The 14,960-nt window shown below is 52.4% G+C and overlaps 1 protein-coding gene across 1 annotated transcript; it reads right to left on the reverse strand.

Moving 5' to 3' along the window:
• Positions 1–424: 424 nt before the first annotated feature.
• MTHFSD (methenyltetrahydrofolate synthetase domain containing) lies at positions 425–10,018 on the reverse strand. Its single transcript, XM_078882134.1, has 8 exons — positions 9,699–10,018; positions 7,988–8,097; positions 5,198–5,311; positions 4,588–4,701; positions 4,107–4,197; positions 3,043–3,155; positions 1,922–2,047; positions 425–1,025 (listed from the first exon to the last, which is right to left on the reverse strand). The coding sequence occupies exons 1-8, from the start codon at positions 9,742–9,744 to the stop codon at positions 651–653; spliced, it is 1,089 nt and encodes a 362-aa protein (XP_078738260.1). The 5' UTR covers positions 9,745–10,018; the 3' UTR covers positions 425–650.
• Between the last annotated feature and the right edge of the window lie 4,942 nt (positions 10,019–14,960).

Consider the following 14,960-nt stretch of genomic DNA (forward strand, 5'->3'; position numbering starts at 1 on the left):
GCTGTACGCAGCACAGTGTTATTATCTGAATATTAATAACATATCGTCCCGTGTCAAGCGATTGCCAAAGGCCCCCACAGTCATGCAGGCAGTGCCGCTGCGGGGCCCGTGGCATACGCTACGAGGAGTGCCAGAGCAGACATCGACTCGCCACTGACGTCAGCTATATTTTATTACCCAGAATGCTTTACAAGTGCACAGTGTATGTAGGCGCACGTGCGTGCGTGATGTTGTAGACAATGACACCGGCTGAGTGTGCAGGGGTGAGACGCATCGTGAGACCACAGGGCACAAGGCCCGCGGGCCACTGGCGGCAGCTTCTGGTGGCCTTTAGTGCGGCCCCTGACCTGCGACCCCCGCCCCCCCGACAATTCACAAATGGTGAAAACACCCCCCCCCCCACCATCGTCGTCATCATCCACTCGTTGCTGATCGCTGCTTTCAGGATCCGGTTCATCAGTGCTTCGCTTCAGCCGGATCTTGCCGGGTCAGCGACCCCCTTAAAATATTTCCACGCCCGGCACACCACGTCAAGTGTACACCTCCCGCGGTGGGCTGCAGCACGACGAGTCACGGCTCCACCGACTCGAGTCTACCAGCGACGCCGAACATTGTGGGTGAGAAATGAAAGCCCCGAGGTTACCGGAAGGTTACATCCCGTCGCCCCCACCACCACCCCGGCCCCTCGCCGGATCCGGCACGGCGCAACCACTTCCTCCTCCACCAATCGGCTGCCTCGCCCATCCTCCTCCTCCTCTTCCCCGGTGGTGTCTCCCGTCCCCACGCCGCCCCCTTGCCGAAACGGAACCGGCCCGGCGCACGCGGGTCGCTGCCGCTGTCCCGGCAGAGCCGACGCCGACGGTTTCTCGGTGGAGAGAAGCGGAAGGACCGTCCGGAGGTCCGGCAGAGGCTGCGGCGCGGTGAAGGCTGGGAGCGTCCCTCAGCGACACGTCCAGGCCCAGCCTCTCTTCCCGAGCCCGCAGAGTGTTCAGGATGGGGATCCGGGCCAGAAGCTCGCGGTCGATCTTCGCACCATTGAGAGGATCGACACAAGCCACGGTGGCGGGACGTTCACTACCTCGTCTGGTACGCAGGAGGTCGTGCGTTCGATCTCGACCCTGACGCCTGCTGCTGTATATTTGGAGTGTGCGTCTCTCTCTGTCTCTCCGTGGTCGCCTGTATAGCAGGCCACCGTGATGGTGATGAGAGAGAGACGCAGGCTCCAAATATACAGCAGGCGTCAGGGTCGGGATGGAACCCACGACCTCCCGCATACCAGGCGAGGTAGTTAACATCTCGCCACCCTTAAACCCAGTGACGGCTCCTGCAAAATCTCTCAGGGGGGGCAAATGTCTGGATGATTGATAAGGATAAGGTCCACCCATGCAATGGATAAATTAACAGCTTAAGCATGTAAAGGCAACTTCACTTCTTTAATATTAATGAAAAATAAAGTGACTCTTACAATAAATCTTGTTTGTTTCTACTCACTATTAATACAATCCACTCAAGTTTCTTTTATTAAAGATTCCACTAGGTGGCGACAAATAATATTGTTGGATGCAACGTGCTTACGTATGATGACGTTAGCACGTATGATGACGTAAGCACGTTAGTGCGAGCCCTCCCGGAAGCCATAGAGAATGCATTGCAGCACCCGCCGTTCGAAAAAAAACATCTTTGAATGTAAGTCTATGGGAACACTCGGGGCGATTCTCAGCCGGAGAGAAATCGCCCAAAAAGAGGCGGTACTCCACAGAACGTGACATGACGCTGATTGGACTATATCCAGGGGCACAGTAACGGCTCGCAAAACTCTGTGGTTGAATGACATTGGTGGTGCGTCGCCCAATCGCCCTAATGAAGAAACCGCCCCTGCTTAAACCACATCGACACAAATATAAAGAAGTCGTCGGCTGACCTTGGACCAGATGATTGCACGAGGCTTGGGCGCGCTGCAGTTGGTTTTGATGACGCGCGTCGGGGTGAGGATGTAGTCAACCGTCAGGTCGTGAGTTTCCACCAGCTCTTCCGGGATGTCCACCACCTGCGTCACCGACGGCGACGGGAATGTTACCCGGTCCCCCCCCCGCCCCGCCACCCCCGGGTTTATTCCAATCGTGCGTCACGCCACGAGATGGAATTCTGCTGCGGCCCTTACGTGTGACCGAGAATGGTCTGCGGAGCTACTTCTGAGCAGAGGTCGCAACCGGGTACCCGATACCCGTACCCTACCCGATACCCGGCTACCCGTACCCAGCCGGGTACGGGTACCCGTTTGCGACCCTGGTGCGGCCGCGTACCGGTACGGGTAGGCCGTGAGTCACTGGTGGGTCACCGTTTGTCACTCATTTCCCAACGTCTTGTCTCTTCTCACGATTCAAGTTCCTAGAATCAACCCACCCGCGCCTGCAACATGGCTTCATCTCAGAGGTCGCAATCAGGTACCCGATACCCGTACCCTATTTGTACCCGGCCGGGTACGGGTACGGGTACCCGTTTGCGACCCTGGTGCGGCCGGGTACGGGTAAGGAATCAAAACCCGTCTGCGACCTCTGCTTCTGAGGTTGTTTCAAGTTCCACTGCTAGAGGAGATGCACTTCCCTACCCGCCCTGTTGCAGAGTAACATTCACCGCACGAACGCTCAACAGACTTTCACTCCCAGAGCTGGAGTTTGCCTCGTGTGCCGTGCCGGCCTTCATTGCTGATCGCAAACAGAACTGGCCCAGAAATGTCTGTTTTGACTACATGGGGGAGCTTTGCCTTGTTTGTGCATCTTGTTGTGTGTATGTTGAACTGCTTTCGCACCGTACGTAGCCAATCATGCTCATGGGAGGTGCGGTGTTGAGTCTATGGGCAGCAGTGTTAGTCTGTGTGCAGTCTGTATGTTGAACTTCTTTCGCACCGTACGTAGCCAACCGTGCCAATCGGAGGTGCGGGGGAAAGGAACAACAAACACTAAACACAAAAATCAGTTCTAAAGAAACGAGTGTCTTCCAAAGATGTACACGTGTGCGTGCGTGCGTGTGCGCGTGTAGGACCTGGCAGTCGTGAACGCAGGTCACCACCACCGTGGCGTCATCCACAGCGCCCGTGCACGCCATCATGGCGAACTCCATGTCCGCAAAGCCCTCGCCCTTCCCGATGCGCCATCCTGCGAGCACACGCGGCGGACCGGAACCGATTGCCCTTCACGTATTCTACAGACTCGGTGCAATTCGCAGTCGATTCTAGACTCACGCAGCCGTATGGGGTCGTCTCCCTGGCAGCCGATTGGCCGCCCGTGGGAGTGATGACGTCGCCCCTAGCAACCGCTGTGTTTGCCGACGACCCAGGAGGACACCCGCATCTCCCTTGACATCCTCTCCGTTCTCTCTCTCGCGTCATTTCGGATCTTGCTACAATCACAGCTTTCCGCATTTTACGGGGAACTTCTGTACTTGGGGGTGGGGGGGGGGGCCCACGAACAGAAGGAGACCCCGAGGCCTACGGTTGCTAGGGGCGACGTCATCACTCCGACGGCGGCCAATCGGCTGCTGGGGAAGACGGCTGAGTGACTCTAGGAACTAAACGCAAAAAGTCTGCAGAACACGTCAAGGGGAATCGGTCCTCGGACTGACCAGCCGTGACCCCGGAATCGTGACAACCACCGCTGACTTCCCTACTAAGTGGCGCTCATTTTTATCGACGCCGGAGAGAAGTTGGTCCGAATGGACCGCCAAACCAGGATACGAACCAATCGTGAAAAACGTACAAAACTCCCTGCGAGCCGCTCCCACCCAGCAGCGGATCGAGACGGAGGCCGTTGCTGCCTGCGGGGCGTGTGAGGTACGAGCCAGAGGTCGCAAACGGGTTTTGATTCCTTACCCGTACCCGGCCGCACCAGGGTCGCAAATGGGTACCCGTACCCGTACCTGGCCGGGTACGGGTACTCGTTCCCTACCCGTACCCTACCCGTGACTCACGGCCTACCCGTACCCGGCCGCACCAGGGTCGCAAACGGGTACCCGTACCCGTACCCGACTGGGTACGGGTAGCCGGGTATCGGGTAGGGTACGGGTATCGGGTACCCGGTTGCGACCTCTGGTACACGCCCGGCTCTTACCTCTCTCGGACACGGCGACGGAGCCGACCACCACGAGGTCCACGCGCACGCCGGCGTCCAGCCCGAGCGGCACGCTGAACTCCCGCACGCCCTGCCAGGGGTCGAAGGTCGCAGGTCGCAAGTGGGAGCGGGGGGCAAAGGGTCAGGGTCAGGGCACCGTGGAAGGAGAGGAGGGGCGTACTCGTGCAAACCACCGCAACGCAAACTGCGGTGGTCACCCTCTCCCAGCAGCGGCGGCGGTGGCAGCTTTTGGGCTCGGCCGTCGAACAAAGACGGTGGTCGCCGCATCGTCGCGCGGCGCTTTCAGATGCGCTTCTGCGGCCGTCTGGAAGGCGCTCTTCCTTCCGATATTAAGGACGCCACCTGAGCTATGCACTTTTAAATCATGCTGCTGCTGTCTGCTGCTGCCTGCTGCTGCCTGCTGCTGCTGCTGCCTGCTGCTGCTGCCTGGTTGGTCAGTGCGCAAGCGCCGGCTCCGTGCCTGCGAGGTGGCACACCGGTGCAGGTCGGCCTTGGAGGCACCAGCGGGCGGAACGATCCGGTTGAACAGCCCGGATCGGAGTCTCGGTGTGGGAACCAGCAGGGTCTTCCGTGCCTGGGGAAAGGCGGAGGGAAGAAGGCGGAACGAGTATTGAGTTTAATTTGATATTTATTTATTTTATTTTACCAGGTGAGGCCAACTGAGCTCCGTATCTCTTTTTCAGAAGTGACCTGGCCGCAAATAACAGCTCAACGAAGTTGCTCATCATCATGTGGACATTTATAGCAGCCAAATACTCTAAGCGCGTGTTTTATAATGTGGAGGGAAAACCCAGAGGACCCAGAGAACACACAAACTCAAATTACACAGCAGGAGTCAGGGTCGGGATCGAACCCACAAGCTCCTGCACACCAGGCGAGGTAGTCAACATCTCCTAGCCACCGTGATGATGATGAGAGAGACACGCAAACTCCAAATACACAGCAGGTGTCAGGGTCGGGATCGAACCCACGACCTCCTGTGTATCAGGCGAGGTAGTCAACATCTCCTAGCCACCGCGGCGCCCCCTCTACACCGAGTTGTCCACCCCCAGTGTGGGTCGCTGCGTTACCTCCAGGGCGGCGAGTCGGACGCCCTCTAGCGGCTTATCGGGGTCCACCTTAACGGCGCTGGTCGCTGCGAAAGCTGCGAGGTCTCCGATCCTCCCCGCGGCGCGGTACGAACCCTGCGCCGTGGGAGGGGTAGTGGGGGGGCGGTGGGCGAGGTGGGCGGTGGGGTTGGTGGGGACGACAGAGACGCGAGACGTTCTTCGCACTCACTTCCAGGGCGAGGTAGCGCGCGCCCTCCTGCGGCTTGTCCGGGTTCACCTTCACTGTGGTCGCCGTGGAAAACTGCGGGAGGAGGCCGAGACGCGCCGAGGCGCCGGTCGACCCCTGGCACGAGAGGTCACCGGCGGGCGGTGCGGCCACCGTCGTTGGCTCGTTTGAGCCGGGGAGACATCGGCCAGAAAGATCACGTGGCGTGTCCACGGAGGTGTCGCGAATGCGATCGGAACGTTTATTTATCCTGGAGGAATCCGATGAGCTATGAAGCTCTTTGTTGACGGAAGTCCAGTTAGGGGCACGGCGTCGGAACGTTACAACACCAAACAATGCGAAAAATTATAGTTTATGAAAGGTAAGCAAATCACTACAAATAAATACGTAGACTTGATAAAGTAGAACGTTCAAATATTATAAGTACACCAATTCCCAAGCTTGGGCAAGTCAGCAAAACAACAGCCGGTTATCAACTTTAGAGTGAAACATTCCGTATATATGGGCCGTGTGAGTCTATGGGCAATGTTGAGTCTATGGGTAGTGTTGAGTCTATGGGCTGTGTTGAGTCTATGGGTAGTGTTGAGTCTATAGGCAGTATTGAGTCTATGGGTAGTGTTAGTCTATGGGTAGTGTTGAGTCTATGGGTAGTGTTGAGTCTATGGGCGGTGTTAGTGTATGGGTAGTGTTAGTCTATGGGTAGTGTTAGTCTATGGGTAGTGTTAGTCTACGGGTAGTGTTGAGTCTATGGGTAGTGTTAGTCTATGGGTAGTGTTAGTCTATGGGTAGTGTTAGTGTATGGGTAGTGTTAGTCTATGGGTAGTGTTAGTCTACGGGTAGTGTTGAGTCTATGGGTAGTGTTAGTCTATGGGTAGTGTTAGTCTATGGGTAGTGTTGAGTCTATGGGTAGTGTTGAGTCTATGGGTAGTGTTAGTCTATGGGTAGTGTTAGTCTACGGGTAGTGTTAGTCTATGGGTAGTGTTAGTCTATGGGTAGTGTTGAGTCTATGGGTAGTGTTGAGTCTATGGGTAGTGTTGAGTCTATGGGTAGTGTTAGTCTATGGGTAGTGTTAGTCTATGGGTAGTGTTAGTCTACGGGTAGTGTTGAGTCTATGGGTAGTGTTAGTCTATGGGTAGTGTTAGTCTATGGGTAGTGTTAGTCTATGGGTAGTGTTGAGTCTATGGGCAGTGTTGAGTCTATGGGTAGTGTTGAGTCTATGGGTAGTGTTAGTCTATGGGTAGTGTTAGTCTATGGGTAGTGTTAGTCTATGGGTAGTGTTAGTCTATGGGTAGTGTTGAGTCTATGGGTAGTGTTGAGTCTATGGGTAGTGTTGAGTCTATGGGTAGTGTTAGTCTATGGGTAGTGTTAGTCTATGGGTAGTGTTGAGTCTATGGGTAGTGTTGAGTCTATGGGTAGTGTTAGTCTATGGGTAGTGTTAGTCTATGGGTAGTGTTGAGTCTATGGGTAGTGTTGAGTCTATGGGTAGTGTTAGTCTATGGGTAGTGTTAGTCTATGGGTAGTGTTGAGTCTATGGGTAGTGTTGAGTCTATGGGCAGTGTTGAGTCTATGGGTAGTGTTGAGTCTATGGGTAGTGTTGAGTCTATGGGTAGTGTTAGTCTATGGGTAGTGTTGAGTCTATGGGTAGTGTTGAGTCTATGGGTAGTGTTAGTCTATGGGCAGTGTTGAGTCTATGGGCAGTGTTAGTCTATGGGTAGTGTTAGTCTATGGGTAGTGTTGAGTCTATGGGCAGTGTTGAGTCTATGGGCAGTGTTAGTCTATGGGTAGTGTTAGTCTATGGGTAGTGTTAGTCTATGGGTAGTGTTGAGTCTATGGGCAGTGTTGAGTCTATGGGCAGTGTTGAGTCTATGGTGCAGTGTTGAGTCTATGGGTAGTGTTGAGTCTATGGGCAGTGTTGAGTCTATGGGCAGTGTTGAGTCTATGGGCAGTGTTGAGTCTATGGGCAGTGTTGAGTCTATGGGCAGTGTTGAGTCTATGGGCAGTGTTGAGTCTATGGGCAGTGTTGAGTCTATGGGCAGTGTTGAGTCTATGGGCAGTGTTGAGTCTATGGTGCAGTGTTGAGTCTATGGGCAGTGTTGAGTCTATGGGCAGTGTTGAGTCTATGGGCAGTGTTGAGTCTATGGGTAGTGTTGAGTCTATGGGCAGTGTTGAGTCTATGGGCAGTGTTGAGTCTATGGGCAGTGTCCTCTGGTCTAACACTGTTTGAGACGAGGCTCAAAAGAAAGCTGTCTCTGGTGTGGATCAATCAGTTTCAAAGACAATGCATTTATTATCAGAGTGTGTTTTTTGTTTGCATTCTGACCACAAGTATTGTGGTTAATGCAGACATGATTCCTTGTAAAAGGTTTCAGTTTGGTGTTTTAACATCTGTTTTGTTGCCAGAAAAAAGGAGAAAACCTATTCTCAAATTTTGGTACTGGCAGAGGAGGTCCCATGATGTAATTATTGACCTATTTATTTACCTATTTATTGACCTATTTTTGAAACCGCTGCTTCCACGGGGACTCCAATCCCTGGGGGGTCAGGGCAGAGTTGGTGCCGGGTGCGGGGCTGAGCGGGCGACGCACCTTGAAGTTTGGAATCCTGTGGTGCACGGGCCTGGGGAAGTTCGCCAGGTCGTGAAGCTCCATGTAGTCCCACACCGTCTGGCGGATGTCCCACTTGGAGGTCCCCAATGCTGGCGACACGGAGGAAGGTTGACGGTGGGTGGGAGTTGAGAAACGTACAGGCGACACAACTCAATTTAGATCTCTCCATATTCTTAGGTCTTTTCGGTAAAATCACGTAGGTAAAAAAATAAAAATTAATGAAAGTAAAATAAAATTAAAATAAAAATCACGACGTTTCGTAAGCAACACAAGCTTCCGTCTTCAGGTGGAACCGTCACAGCACGATAGCTGTAATTAATTTAAATGTTTTACCTACGTGACTTTACCGGAAAAAACCTAAGAATATGAATCCTTGCAGTCACAAAAGCTTCAAATCCAAAATTAGATCTCTCCACTCCATCACTCTGACCCCTCTCTAGCTATTGGCGAAACGTCGCCTATTTTTACTTTTCCATTTTAAGATCATAAACTTCTTTATTTCTTAATTTTACCGGTTAAGCGCCCGCTGAGCTATATGGAGCTCTTGTTCGGAAGCGGCCTGGCCACGTATGATTGCTCAACTAAGTGGCGGCTTATCGTCATGTGGAAATGCGTCGACGCTAAATGCTCTAAAAGCGTGACGTTGATTCTAAAAGTGGAGAGGAAAAAACTGGAGGACCCGGAGAAAAACCACAGGCAGAGAGACAAGCAGACTCCAAATATACAGCAGCAGCAGCAGGCGTCAGAGTCAGGATTAAATCCACGACCTCCTGTATACCAGGCGAGGTAGTCAACATCTCCTAGCCACCGTGATGATGAGAGTGAGAGACACGCAGACTCCACATATACAGCAGCAGCAGGCGTCAGAGCCAGGGTTGAACCCACGACCTCCTGTGTACCAGGCGAGGGAGTTAACATCCCCTAGCCACCGTGATGATAATGAGAGAGACACGCAGACTCCAAACATACAGCAGCAGCAGGCGTCAGAGCCAGGGTTGAACCCACGACCTCCTGTATACCAGGCGAGGTAGTCAACATCCCCTAGCCACCGTGATGATGATGAGAGAGACACGCAAACTCCACATACAGCAGCAGCAGGCGTCAGAGCCAGGATTGAACCCACGACCTCCTGTACACCAGGCGAGGGAGTTAACATCTCTCCACTCCATCTCTCTGGCATCTCCCTATCGCCGAAACGCCGTCTATTCTACTATCACTTTTAATTACACACACGAGGTACACACTGTGGCACTGGTGAACGTACTGACAGCAGCAGCAGCAGCATCGTCAGGTCACCGAGTGAGATTAGATGCCCCTGGATGCGGCAGGAGCCGTGGCGCTCGCCCGGGCAGAGGTGGGGGGGGGGACGTGTTCACCAATCATCAGGCGCGTGCGGCGTGCCAAGCGCGTCGTATTTGTGCCGTGTCGGTAAAGTTGCACACAGATGCCGGATTGTAAGACGCACCTCACTCACGCCGGATTATAAGACGCACCTCACACACACCGGATTATAAGACGCACCTCACACACACACACCGGATTATAAGACGCACCTCACACACCGGATTAGAAGACGTACCCTCACACACACCGGATTATAAGACGCACCTTCACACACCGGATTATAAGACGCACCCTCACACACCGGATTATAAGACGCACACACACACACCTCCGCGTTAGACTTTACCGGTGGGAACAGCGACTCCGCGCCGATGATTGTCCGTAGAATTCATAGCGGCAGCGACGACGGGCGAACGTTGAGCTAAAGCTGCTGTTACGAGACGATCACAAATCGCACTAAAAGTTGCGTAAAGTTAAACACTTAAGTGGATGGATGTGCATTGGTTTAGATTCCTCCGTGGCCGCGCGCCGATTCCTGAATCGATTCGCGGTGGATGTGGATTATTATATCCGTGGAAGGGTGAGTGGTGAGGACGACTTCATCCAGAAGTGGGTTGACCATGGCCCGATGATGACGAGGGCGTGGAATCTACGGTGGAGCGAGTTCCGCAGGACCCACAGCGAACGCGTGTCGCCAAGACGGGAATCGATTAATGCAAACAATAGAATCACCTACATTTCGATTCGCGTGTTTAACATTGAAAATCGATTTGGTTGTTGAACTATGGAATCGATTCACCCCGCTGTTCTATTTATAACTCAGGCGCGTGGCTACTACGGTGGCTGATGCAGATCAAAGTGCTCGATTTAAAAATGTTAATACATAAGATTTACACATTCCCCAATTTACTAGTTTATAAAGGGCTGTCTTCGCCAGGCAAAAGTTAAAAAAATATATAATAATTAACCTGATGTGATTTTTTTGTTACAATTTGTATCTACGTTGAGGGCAACTTAACAACCATCGCTACATTTTGTATTTTTCCGCAAAAAACCCACCACAATAATTGTTGGCTATTTAATTCAACTTCTCACAATCCTCACTCCCACAAGCTAAATCTCACATTCCTCACTCTGTGCGCTTCACCCTCCAAAAGCTTTCCGACGCACGGGAATCTTCCAGAGTTAATTCCGATTCGCGCCAATTGAAGGGCTGAGGGGTTTGGGACCATTCATAAATGACGTCACGCTATTTTGGACATTTTTTGACCCCCCCCCCTCTTCGTCACACGACGTCACAAAAAGTCAGACCCCCCCCCCTCAAATATGACGTCACAAAGCTCTGCCCCACTCCCCCCCAAAAAATAAAACATGTTTCAAATCGCTTTAAACTATTGTCATTGCAGTGCCTATTTAATGTGGTGCTCCACTCTGATGTTGTAAGAGAAAACATTTATTAAAAGTCTTTTTAATTACGCAGAACGTGTTGTCTATATTTATTTAAAGTTGCGCATTTTGATGTGACGTCACATTTCTCAAACCCCCCTCTCCTCGTCACACATCGTCACAAATGTCTGACCCCCCCCCCCCGCCGCCTAGGTACGTGACGTCATTTATGGACGGCCCCATTCCGTGCTTCTCACATGAGTGCTGGTTGCGCTGTCCACAGGAACGGGTGAGTCCTGTCGCCCGAATCGTTCAAACTCTGGAGCCGGGCCGGTTGATGCGATTCGGGTGCAGATCCGCTTGGTTTGGCGGAGTTTCTCAAGTTTTCAAGTTTCATGTATGAGGTGTAACAGCGTGATGTAGCCGCACCGAACCTCACAAAAATAATAATCAGGTGCCTACCTTAGCTCCTCCCACCCTCAACCAGTATATATATACAAGGACTGTTTTCTTGAAATTTCTCTCACTTCAAGTTCATTGATTAGGTGTGGCCCTGTGAGCCATGTGGCTCTTGACTCGGGTGCAACCGCAACAAACAAAACATGAACAGAGAACATCTTAAAGCTACGACGCTCAACAGAAACATCTTGGAGAAACCAGCAAATCTTCCAGAAAAAAACGACCGTGTTACAACGCTGTGTGCAAAAATCTCAGTGTGATGCAAGTCAAACAATAACAACCATAAGACATGTTATTGGTTCTTTCGGTAAAGTCACGTAGAAGGGAAATAATACAAATAAAACAATACAATTCTCACGACGTTTCGACTGCAACACAAGCAATCATCATCAGGTGTGAAAACCACAGCAAGAACATTTCAAAAAGTGGCGTTTTTTTTCAAATTTTCTTCCTGTGGGTTTCACACCTGGTGATGATTGCTTGTGTTGCAGTCGGAACGTCGTGAGAATTTGATTGTTTTATTTGTATTATTTTATTACTTCCCTTCTACGTGACTTTACCGAAAGAACCAAGAAGATGAATCCCTGCAGTCACGAAAGCTTTAAATCGAAACCACAAGACAATTTAGATTCAAGCCATCAGGCCAACTCCGCACTTGCATCTCTCCCACAACCCATGACACCACCAGAGTATGAGTTGGTTTCTACATCCCTCAAGCCCAGATGTCGCAAACGGGTTCTGATTCTTTACCCGTACCCGTACCCGGCCGCACCAGGGTCGCAAATGGGTACCCGTTCCCTACCCGTACCCGTACCCTACCCGAAATGAGTGACAAACGGACAAACGGTGACTCACCAGTGACTCACGGCCTACCCGCACCCGTAACTGGCCGCACCAGGGTCGCAAACGGGTAGCCGGGTATCGGGTAGGGTACGGGTATCGGGTACCCGGTTGTGACCTCTGCTCAAGCCTCAAGCCGGTCATCGCGTGACTTTGTTCCATCTCCACACACCCGCCAGGCGCCGAGTGTCACTTTCGTATAATTGTATTGGGAGTGCGTCTTATAATCCGGTGTGCGAGGCAAGATTTTGTACAACTTTATACTGGTAGCAACCCACTGGTTCCACCAGCCCACAGGGGATTATTGTGTCCGTCCGTCGTGCAGGAAGGGGCTGGGTGGGGAGGGGCTGGGTGGGGAGGGGAGAGTGGGGAGTGGCTGGGTGGGGAGGGGCTGGGTGGAGAGGGTGGGGAGGGTGGGGCTGGGTGGGGAGGGAGGGGCTGGGTGGGGAGGGTGGGGAGGGGTGGGGCTGGATGGGGTGGGGTTGGTCACCCCGTGGTGCCCTTATAAAACTCAACGTTTCACCTACTCACGCCGGCTTGTGCCCGCCCTCACAGTGGGGCATATTTGCGGAATACACCACGCCGCCGTTGACCCTGGCCATTGACCGAGCAACCCAACGTTCCTACCAGCTGCCTCCGCAGGAATGTGTTTCATGTTTTTGCTTGTTGCGGTTGCACCCGATTCAAGAGCCGAATGGCTCACAGGGCTATTAATTGCAGTTGTTGCTCTGCATCAATGCAGAGCCGTGCGAAAGAAGACAAAGATAGCCCATGGCCAGAGCGATAGCCACTGAGTAGTGACAGGACATCGTGAGAAGTCGTCACGTTATTGTCGTACGCCGTAGCCACATGTACAGAGCACACATGTGCTCGAACTCACGGGCAAATCTCAATGGGCTCGTGGTCTGTACCATTACACCCATGGGGGGGATCCCTTGACCCGATGGTAGCGCTATCAACTCGACGGGTGTAATCCCCCCTCGTGTTTAGCTCGCAATGGTACAGTCCCTTTCCGCTGTGTCCCCCCCCCCCGCATCTCTCTGCGAGGGTGATGTGGGGAGGAATCGATTCCGGGCCGGTGTCACTCGATTCCGAGAAATCGACTAGCCTGCAGAAATGCAGCAATCAGTGGGTGCACTTCAACATGATCATGAATTCATGATCGCCGTCGTCAGCCGTGATCTCATCCTCTGCTGGATGCAGGCGGCCCACATCTCTCACGATCCTCGAGATGCAGCCACGCCAGCGCGAGCACGTGGACTGATTTTCGTTGCTCCATCTTCCCCGAGCTGCGGTGATCCATCTCCCCGCACCTCCGATTGGCACGGTTTGGCTACGTACGGTGCGAAAGAAGTTCAACACACGTACTGCACACAGACTAACACTGCCCATAGACTAACACTACCCATAGACTCAACACTACCCATAGACTCAACACTGCCCATAGACTCAACACTGCCCATAGACTCAACACTGCCCATAGACTCAACACTACCCATAGACTCAACACTGCCCATAGACTCAACACTACCCATAGACTCAACACTGCCCATAGACTCAACACTGCCCATAGACTCAACACTGCCCATAGACTCAACACTACCCATAGACTCAACACTGCCCATAGACTCAACACTGCCCATAGACTCAACACTGCCCATAGACTCAACACTACCCATAGACTCAACACTGCCCATAGACTCAACACTACCCATAGACTCAACACTACCCATAGACTCAACACTGCCCATAGACTCAACACTGCCCATAGACTCAACACTACCCATAGACTCAACACGACCCATAGACTCAACACTGCCCATAGACTCAACACTGCCCATAGACTCAACACTACCCATAGACTAACACTACCCATAGACTCAACACGACCCATAGACTCAACACTGCCCATAGACTCAACACAACCCATAGACTAACAATACCCATAGACTCAACACGACCCATAGACTCAACACTGCCCATAGACTCAACACTGCACCATAGATTCAACACTGCCCATAGACTCAACACTACCCATAGACTCAACACTGCCCATAGACTCAACACTGCACCATAGACTCAACACTGCCCATAGACTCAACACTGCACCATAGACTCAACACTGCACCATAGACTCAACACTGCCCATAGACTCAACACTGCACCATAGACTCAACACTGCCCATAGACTCAACACTACCCATAGACTCAACACTGCACCTCCGATCGGCATGCTTGGCTACGTACGGTGCAAAAGAAGTTCAACACGCCCCCTCACACAAACTCCATTTGCGACTACCCAGAATCAGACTGTGTCTTGAGATTGGAGGAATCCGCTGATTAGCCACTTGGAGCTGTCATTTGTGCCCAAGCCGCTTCTGAAAGATACGTTTAACAGCTCAGAGGACTTTACCTGGTAAGATTAAAATAAAACATAGTTTAGTTTAATTCGTATTTTTTCAAAGTGATTTGTTGACATTTCCTCTACGTCGCACTCAGATCGTGTGTGTTGTAACGTTTTGACCCACCCTGACTGGATGTATGTGTGTGGGGGGGAAGAGCTTCATAGCTCATCGGATTTCTCCAGCACCGCTACGAAACAACGATTCACATGGAATCAGCGCAATGATACAGGGAATCGATTCCATTTCCATGTTCGGAAACAAAATCGATTCCTCATCCCCCAACGCATCCCCCTCCCCCACACTGCACCGCTGAAGAGAAAACAAATCCCAGACCTCTTCTGAGTGCCTTGGGACGCCAATCAAAATCCCATCCCTCCTCCTCCTCTTTCTCCTCCTCCTCTACTCTCTCCTCTTTCTCTCCCCCCTCTCTCCCCCCTCTCTCCTCCACTCTCTCCACCCCCCCTCTCCTCCCCCCCCTCCTCCTCTCTCCCCACTCTCTCCCCCCTCTCTCCTCTACC

The sequence above is a fragment of the Lampetra fluviatilis genome, chromosome 63, assembly GCF_964198595.1.
Source record: "Lampetra fluviatilis chromosome 63, kcLamFluv1.1, whole genome shotgun sequence".
Lineage (NCBI taxonomy): Eukaryota > Metazoa > Chordata > Hyperoartia > Petromyzontiformes > Petromyzontidae > Lampetra > Lampetra fluviatilis.

Bases quoted from the DNA above. Each gene is read 5' to 3' on its own strand.
- MTHFSD (XM_078882134.1), bottom strand. From the start codon at position 9,744: ATGAATTCTACGGACAATCATCGGCGCGGAGTCGCTGTTCCCACCG. The intron at 5,312-7,987 runs GTGCGTCGCCCG...CCCACGGCGCAG, and splicing joins ACAGGATTCCAAACTTCAAG to GGTTCGTACCGCGCCGCGGG. The intron at 4,702-5,197 runs GTAACGCAGCGA...GCCTTTCCCCAG, and splicing joins TCCGACTCGCCGCCCTGGAG to GCACGGAAGACCCTGCTGGT.